This window comes from Gossypium raimondii, chromosome 8 (genome assembly GCF_025698545.1).
Source record: "Gossypium raimondii isolate GPD5lz chromosome 8, ASM2569854v1, whole genome shotgun sequence".
In the NCBI taxonomy this organism is placed as follows: domain Eukaryota; kingdom Viridiplantae; phylum Streptophyta; class Magnoliopsida; order Malvales; family Malvaceae; genus Gossypium; species Gossypium raimondii.
In genome coordinates, this window is record NC_068572.1 from 7,126,505 (window position 1) to 7,135,656 (window position 9,152).

The window sequence follows — 9,152 nt, forward strand, 5'->3', positions numbered from 1 at the left end:
CCTGGACCTCACCTCAACACCACTTCACCATTCTTTTCTTCTAGAAATTAAAAGCTAGACTCACATCATGCATGTGAATGCATTTAATGCATCTATATAAATTTCTAAGCAAAAAGAGAGTAGTGTATCAATTAGCGAAGATAGTTATAGGTCAAACTTTGCATGGTTATCAAAATCATCTTTAATTAGAAAAGTCCTTCGAGAAGATGATTTAGATTTTCTAGTTGGTTTTGGCTTTTTCAAATGAAATATAATTTAATACTTTTTGATAAATGACAAAGTATGAACATTTGAAGTTAAGAATATGGGGACCAAACCACACCAGACAGATCATTCTGGCATGAGAGAGAGAGAGAGAGGATGTAGGTCTAGCTTACTTATATGCTCTGCTTATTCAACCGTTACTTAGTGCTTTGATTACTTGTATCACATGGTTACTCTTATTTCTCTTTTTAGGCTGTTACTTGTATGGTTTACTTGATCATTATTACTAATTTAGCAAAGATTATGAATGTCAATCACTGCATGTGCTTCATCCTAACCCATTCTAAGTGCTGCAATTACTGCATGTGCTTCAACCCAACCCCAATCACTAAGGTTACTTTTGGGTTCAAGAAACAAATATCATTTTGTTTTTGTTTTTGGAAAATAGAAAACATTAAGGATCCTTAATTTGTTTGGTTAAAAATTTTGACATTTTTTTTGAAAATTTAAAATTAATAAAACATTATTTTCATTAAAATGTTTTGTACAATTGAGAAAGTTGAAAACAAGATTTTTTTAACTTTAAATTTAATTAATGAATTAGCCCTAAACGTATAAATATTTCTTTTCTCTGCAAATTTTAAATATCAAAACCTCTTACTAGTTTTAATCTATATAAATATAGTATTTTATTTTATTTTATTTCTCATTGTCATGTCTCTACCATAACAAAATAGTGTATTAAACATGTTTTCATATTTTCATTATTCAAAATAAATTGTCTTTTGAGAATTTTAAAAATAGAAAATAATTATAGAAAAAAGTAAAAATAGAATATTGTCAAAAACCGAAGAAGCCTAATATTTTCTAATTCTTAAATAGTGATTAAAGCTCTCACTCAATATTCATTTAACACGAATTCAGATCGTATTACCTCATTCTACCTAATATTAAATAGAAAAAATAAAAAACTTGGTGATAAAAGTATACATATCATGCGTCCTTAATATGTTCCGAGCAGCTTGATTCCGGGCATGAGTTACTGGATTAACCCATACTGTTAGGGATAGTAACCATTGTCAAACCCGGAACTCAAAATGACATTTGAAATTTTAATTTCAACATCGGCAACCCTTTTCAATAAGACACCCAATGGACAAGGAAAATTTCTTAATGTGAAGCTAAACATTCTTTACATGGTTTAGAGCAAATCCACTATTTATTTGACTAAACTTTCAAAAACAAAACCATGATGACTATTACTACCATAAATTTTGGCCCAGTTTTTTGAGATCACAAGAACCTTACACATATAGGACAGGTTAGGGCTAGCCTAACTACCATAACAAATCTCTGTGAAGTTGTATATGCTTAAACATACCAAATCCAAAAAGCCCAATACAGCATAAAAAGGGGGGAGGATAGATTTTTTACAATCACTTTGCAGGATCTCAGAAGCGTAAAAGAAATGTCGAAAAGATGAGCTCAGATCAGGATGTTCATATCAACAAGCGCATCCTCCAGACTGTTGCTGCGACTGTGATGCATTAGCGTTGGTAGACTTGAGATTGACATCAACCATGTCTTCTTGCTTTGTTGAAGAAAGGGTTTCCATTCCAGGCAAAGCAGCTGCAATCTTCCGAAACAAAGCCTGTAAAGAGATCAAAGAGGGAACTCAACAGATTGCTCAACAACAGTCATGGAGGAATATGGAGAAAATTATAAAGAAAATAGCAAGTCAAACAGGGAACTGGGTAGATTGCTCAGCAACCGTAATATGATCATGCCGGATTCAAGATGCATATTAAATAAATCATGCAATCCATCAGATCTAAGGGAGTTGATGCAGATGTGAGACAAAAAGACTGATCAAACTTTCGGAGATTAGATGATTGGTCTAACTCCAATTCATTATGCAAAATCAAAGGCAGCCAATAGTATTTAACATGGATCTAGACTAAATTTCATTCGGATCTAGCATACAGTCAACATGATATTACTATGGATATTAGTAGCAGACTACCGATGTTTTACCTTGATATTGAAGCCAGCCTTGGCACTAGTTTCAATAAACATAACATGGAGATCACGAGCCTTGGCTTCTGCTTCCTCTATTGAGACTTGCCTGTAAAATTGGAAAACTTCGGATCACTATGTTCCTTCTTCAAACAACAACCACTACCTAATGCCAGGACACTCTACCTCATTCACGAGAAAGTCAAATCGTGATAATAAATCAGTATTTACCTTTTGTCCACAAGATCCGTTTTGTTCCCAACAAGCACAATGATAACATCACTACCCCGTTCAGTCCGCACCTCTTCAATCCACTTTGAAGTATTTTGGAATGACTGCCTGCCTACAATATCAAACCTAAAGTTGGTAAAATCCATTGGCTTCCATTAAGCAAATGAACAATCAACAAAAGCATGACAAGAAGCTCATGAGACTGAATTTCGCAAGTGCCACAGTATTGCATATGCAAACATGCAAAAACGTGATAACTGAACAAGAAAATACATGATATATGAACATTACAAAGCAGGAGGGTAAAGTGAAAAGATAACATACTTGCAACATCATAGACAATGACTGCCACAGAGGAATCCCTAATATAACTTGGTATAAGACTCCTGAATCTTTCCTGCCCAGCAGTATCCCTGGAATAACAATGATGCAAATAAGGATCAGAGATTCCAATCTTGTCAAAATGCTTTTGAGAAAGTTATCGCATGCTTGTCAGTGAATTAAAACAACAAACAAGCGAGAGAAACCGTTTTATCATTACAGCCTATATTCAACTACTGGAAATGGTGTCACTGACTATATCATCTACTACTGGCAACTCCAAGGAATATTGACATCTATAATATCTAGCAGGAAGCTATCCAACTAACCAAAGCAACCGAAATCAAACGAGATAGTCCGAAATTCAACTAGCAATAAAGTAATTCGATGCTGAGTGCTAGTAGACCGAAATGAGTTCTCTGCCCAGGCATGACACCAACTACATAACAAAGCATGCCTTGCAAGAGAACTCGAAACATACACGGAAAAACAAGCAGAATCCGATTAAAACTCACAAATAAAGTAGCTCAAAGTAAACAATTACAGTTCATGTCTTACCAAAGCTGCAATCGAACTGTTCGATCTTCAAGGTACATTGTTTTCGATAAAAAGTCAATTCCAATGGTAGCCTGGTTAACAGATAATAGAGAATAAAATAAACTTACAATTGGAGGGAAAGGGATCTAAAACAATCAAATAGGAAACAGATCCAAACAGCTAAGATCCCAATCAAATAAAGAGGAGAAAATAATTTCGACATAAAGAGCAGTAAGTGACTGATGTAATAAGGAAATAAAGAAATAAATACCTGGTAGGTGTTATCGAATTTATCGTACATGAAGCGAGTGATGATACTGGTCTTCCCAACAGATTGATCCCCCAAGAAAACCAGCTTGTATTTGGCCAGAGCTGAAACTGGAGCCATGGTTAATCGGATCTAGTTCAGTGAGATGCTATGGAACGGGTCGAGATCAGATCCAACGTCGAGATCTCACCGGAAACAAGTAGACGGTGCTGCCGGAGAGAACGAGATTGAAATCGAGATCCCTTGCCCCTCTCTCTTTTTTTCCTTTAAATTTTAGTTTTGTCCTTTTAGATTGTATTTATATTCGGGGGGCAGAGAAGCCAGAACGATTTTAAAATTGAAAATGGATTTCGCCCAACAAAAATTTCAAACTTTTTTCAAAATTTGGTGTATGTGTGTCTTTTTATTGTTATAAAAAAATTTTGGGGTAAAATATACTCTTTTTTTATTACAAGAAAATAAAAAATCAATTAAGTTATATAATATTTAAGTAATTTAATATGATAATATATTAAGTATAAATTTTAAATACAGTTTAAGTAATTAATGTAAATTATTTCTAAAATTAATAATGTATAAAATATTTTAAAATTTTTAATATAATAATAAATTATATTTAAATAATTTAATATAATGATAAATGATATTTAAATCATGGGTAAACTGTAAAAATAATCACTTTTGTTTGCTTCAGATTATATTTTAGTCACTTATGTTTGAAATATTACGTTTTAATCACTTACATTACCGTTTTATTACGAAATGGTCACTCTATCGTTAAGCTTCGTTACCTCCCTAATGGCGGTCTTACATGGCAGTCCAAATGAGTTTTAAATGCCAACTTGGATATCTTACGTGGCAGTCCAAATTAAATTTATTTAAATTAAAACCTATTTACATCCCAACAACTGGACATCCAAGTTGGCATTTAAAACCCATTTGGGCTGCCACGTAAGACTATCATTAGGGATGTAATGGAGTTTAACGATAAAGTGACCACTTTGTAACATAACGATAGCGTAAATGACTAAAACTAACATTTCAAACATAAGTGACTAAAACGTAATCTGAGATAAACAAAAGTGACTTTTTTTTAGTTTACCCTTAAATAATTTCATATAATGCTACATAAAATACAAATTAATATAATTTTTTATAGGGTAAACTATACCATTGATCACTAAATTATGAGTAAATTTTCATTTTGGTTAATTAACAAAAAAAATTACAATTTGGTCATTGAATTATTCAAAAGTTTTAATTTAAGTCATTGGGTTGTAAAAATTGATGCTATATGGTTTTTTCTGTTCGCACTGTCTACGCCAATCTCTTTCCACTTTTCTTCTACAGTTCAATTTTTTTTCATGAAATAACTTTGGACATCACTAATTTGTAGACCAAAATTCAAACAGTTTGTTTTCCAATCTCCAACACTGACCGATAGATCGACTTGGATCTAAGATATGTTCTTCTACTCATCAATGGGTATTGATCCACTGTACCGGTCGTCGAATTGTCACCTGAAACTCACTAGCGAAACTTAAAAAAAAAAGCTGAACATCTTAGTGACTTAAATAAAAACTTTTGAATAGTTTAGTGACTTAAATGAAAACTTTCAAATAGTTCAATGACCAAATTGTAATTTTTTTAGCTAAGTGTCCAAAACGAAAACTCACTCGTAGTTTAGTGACTAATGGTAATATATAATATAAATAAAAGTATTTTAATAATTTTCACTTCCAAATGCAAAAATCAACCCCAACTTTTGTGTTTCTATAGAAAAACATTTTTCTACATTTGTTCAAATAATCAGGTGTTCTTCGTTACTTCTGAGATAGAAAAGCACTTTTGAATCCCGAAATGCAATGGAGAATGATACCTTTGACATGTTTAAATTATGTGATAAATTTTGAATTAGTCTTCAGTAATTGAATCATCAAAGTATTAAAAATTGTATCAATCGGGTTCTTCAATCAATCTTTTAGTAGTTTGGACATAAATATAAGCTCAAATTTACTGCAAAAATATTTAAAATATGTATTTGTCGATAACAATTTAGGTTTAAAAATATTTTTAAAAATTTTAGCGACGTCATTTTACATTAACAACAATGCCGATCCTATACAAACTAAACTTAGTTGACTAATACTTAACATTGTTATAAAAAGAACTAATTGACTATAAAAACAATTACAACTATTTATCATTTAATATAATAAATAATTTAAAATTATTATAAACCAATTTTTAAAGTTAAGTAAATTCTGCTATTAATCCCTTATTTTACGAAAGTTGTGGATTTAATCTATTTATTTTGATTTGATCAATTTTAGTCCTAACCCAAATAATAACATTTGAATTCGTTTGGTTAAATACAATTATTAGTTCTATACTACGCCTCTGAGTTGTAGATTTGATCAATATTCTCCAATTGACTCATTTTAAATCTCTATACTTTTGAATTTTAAAATTTCAGCATTGACATAAATGATAGCGATTAACCCATTAGTTGGTTTTTAGTAAATAATATGTTGAAATAACAAGCTAATATTGCATTACACATATGATAATATGTTTGACGATCAAATTTTGGAAATAACAAAGCTTAACTTAATTAATTTCATAGTTATCGTTTGGTGAGGACTAAAATTTTAAATTTTGGAAAGTATAGGGACTAAAAAGACCAAATCAAAATACACAAATTAAATCCATAACTACTGCAAAATATTAGGACTAATAGCTGAATTTAACAATTAAAATATTTATAAAAATATTGTGATATATATATTATTTTATTGAATAAATTAAGAAATCATATATTTTAATAATTTAAATTTTCTATTGATATCATTTGTAATGTAATGTCGTTAATAGTTATTTGTTTTCTTATCCCTATAAGTATGTTTTATCCAAACACACATGCCTCATTTCCGAATTTAATCTCATTGCCATCACCGTTGTTTTTAATTTCAGCGAAGGTAAACACAGCATCCATCTAAGGAAAGCTTTATTATATGTGTTTATTGAAATTTGAAAGAGTAAAATTTAATATTTATTTTTATTTGAAGAAAATTAAAAGTGATTAACTAAAAAGATAATAGCAGTTTTTTATTTTATAATTATTATAAAATTTTAAATATTTTAATTTTAGAAAGATTTCGAATTTTAGATATCCATAAAGTTGGAATTTGAAGTGTTTGGTTAAACGGTGTGTAGTAAAACACTCACCCGCTTGATTACCAAATAGAATCGTTGAGTTGGTCGCTGGAGAGTTTAACTCACCATATACAACTATGACGGGTACAATAAGCACGTGCAAAGCGCATGATCGCCCTCGTTGCCTTACTTTTACTAGCCTTAAATTCTAAATGGCTAAATTCACCGTTTAGTTTGCCCAACAGTAGTAGGAAATAGGAATGGCATTCAGAGCCGCTGTACTTCGCCACATTCGGTTGCCTGTTCAAACCCTAAAGCCAACTGCTTCAAGAGCTCCGTCGCAATGGAGTCTCCTCCGGCTATTCTCATCGCACGACGATCACCTTACTAAAGAAGAAGTAATCGACAGAGTCCTCGACGTTGTCAAAAGCTTCCCCAAAGTCGATCCTTCCAAGGTCACCCCTTTTTCTCACATCCATGTCACGATTTATTGTTGGATTTTATATTTCGGTGCTTGGGTGCTTAGGAAGAAATGATTTTGAAGTTATTCTTTTCTGGAACTACTTGATATTTCACCCGATTTATAGTTTGCGAATCGGATTTAATTTTATTTCCCTTAATCGAATATTTGGGATCGATTAGGTACCCTTTTGATTGGTTGATCTGGTGTCTTTGTCTGGGTTTCTAGAAAAAATGTGGGTACTGAAAATAGCCGTAAAATTCTAAATGTGGGTACTGAAAATAGCCGTAAAATTCTAAGTTGTGGGCATTTTATGTTTATTGGTTATCCATTTGTGAAAGTGAAAAGTTCAGGTTGATTGTCTCAATAGGAAGCAATTTCAGTAGTAGTATTAGCATGCTGAAGCTTGCATTTGCATTGCAGTTGATTCTGCATTCTAGATTCCATTGAAATTACTCTCCTAGAGTTGTGCTAAATTTGAGGTTGTTTATATTGTTATGCATGTTTAAAAGAACAATGGACTGGTCTCAAAACCTATTTTGATGGATCATTTGCTTTGTATGCTGGCATGACTTTGAGATAAGTTATTCAATGGAGGTGTCAATTATTTTACTTGTTTTCTGATTTTATAGATGAATGTACTTCTTTTAGGGTAGACATTAAGGACTTATATGCAAGGTGTTGGCTTTTTTTAAACTAAGTTCTCTTATTGCAAGACGCATAACCTTGAATCTTGGAAGCTCGTGAATATTTGAGGGCATAATTCATTACCAAGAGTAGGAGGGAAGTGTAATTTTCGTAACTTTGAGTTCATTCGTTCTACTCCATACTAAGATGGATCTTAGATCTTTTAAATATTCTCTCATTTGTTGATTGTGTGATATCTTGACATTGTAATGCTAGAACAAATAACAATATCCAAGGGGCAAATGATGTCTAGTTTTCATTTTTCTGTAGAATATCATAAGTTAGAAGGTATTGATATTCAGTCTTATCTTATATGCCGCTATGTATATTCTAGCAGCATCCTTGTCTTTTATTTCCATCTTTATGCTAGTTTCTTCCCTATTTATTTCCACATATTGCTCTTTCTAATCTCCATTAGGATTTTTTATTAATGTCTTTTTGCTACTTATTGGGGATTGAATTGTCCTTATCGATCACATGCAGGTGACACCTGATGTTCATTTCCAGAAAGATTTAGGGTTAGATAGCTTGGACAATGTGGAGATTGTCATGGCTTTAGAGGAAGAGTTCAAGCTGGAAATTCCAGATAAGGAAGCTGACAAAATCGACTCATGCAATCTTGCTATCGAGTACATATACAACCATCCAATGGCTGGTTAATAACAGCAAGGGTGTTTTCTTGTTTGAATTTCATTTGGAAAGAAGGATGATATTCTGCTCTGTTCTTGTTCGACATTTTAGGCATTTTGTATGAATTTTACTCTTCATAATGGGATTTTAAGACTGATGATCTGAAACTGTTTGGCGGGGGTACTACCTGAACTTATTTCTACTCCAAGCAGCAACAGGTTTCGAGTTTTCAACTTGCAATAAACATCCTGTATTGCATGGATGTTATCTTACCTTTCAAATTCTTCTTTTGTTTGGCTACTGTTGTGATATATGTTTGCGTTTATTTTTAACTTCTGCCCTTTGCTAATGCTTCTTGTTTCGTTTTAACCTTTTTGAAGACCGTAAAGGGAGTAAAACTTGCTTCTTTCAAGCACTGGATTTCTGGATTCAGTAAGTAAATCATTTTGTTGTTGCAGAAGCTACTTAAATATACAAATTAGCAGGCTTTAGCCACTGTTCATTTGTTATTGAACAACAAAGCAGAGAGAATTGGCCTTTCAGACTTCAGTTCATTGTTGCTTCCCCACGCACCATTAGAAGGAAACTGGGGTGGGGGGGTGGGGGTGGAAGAAGAATTTTTAACCAAATGTTGAAGATATT

The 9,152-nt window shown here is 32.2% G+C and overlaps 2 protein-coding genes across 2 annotated transcripts; one reads left to right on the top strand and one right to left on the bottom strand.

The window, feature by feature from the left end:
• Positions 1-1,357: 1,357 nt before the first annotated feature.
• LOC105790595 (ras-related protein RABH1b) lies at positions 1,358-3,909 on the bottom strand. Its single transcript, XM_012618291.2, has 6 exons — positions 3,581-3,909; positions 3,331-3,401; positions 2,776-2,864; positions 2,452-2,563; positions 2,239-2,329; positions 1,358-1,855 (listed from the first exon to the last, which is right to left on the bottom strand). Exons 1-6 carry the CDS (start codon positions 3,695-3,697, stop codon positions 1,709-1,711), a joined length of 627 nt encoding a protein of 208 aa, XP_012473745.1. The 5' UTR covers positions 3,698-3,909; the 3' UTR covers positions 1,358-1,708.
• A 3,037-nt stretch (positions 3,910-6,946) lies between these two features.
• LOC105790596 (acyl carrier protein 1, mitochondrial) lies at positions 6,947-8,791 on the top strand. The gene is made up of 2 exons (XM_012618292.2): positions 6,947-7,188; positions 8,364-8,791. The coding sequence occupies exons 1-2, from the start codon at positions 6,994-6,996 to the stop codon at positions 8,538-8,540; spliced, it is 372 nt and encodes a 123-aa protein (XP_012473746.1). The 5' UTR covers positions 6,947-6,993; the 3' UTR covers positions 8,541-8,791.
• The last annotated feature ends 361 nt before the right edge of the window (positions 8,792-9,152 follow it).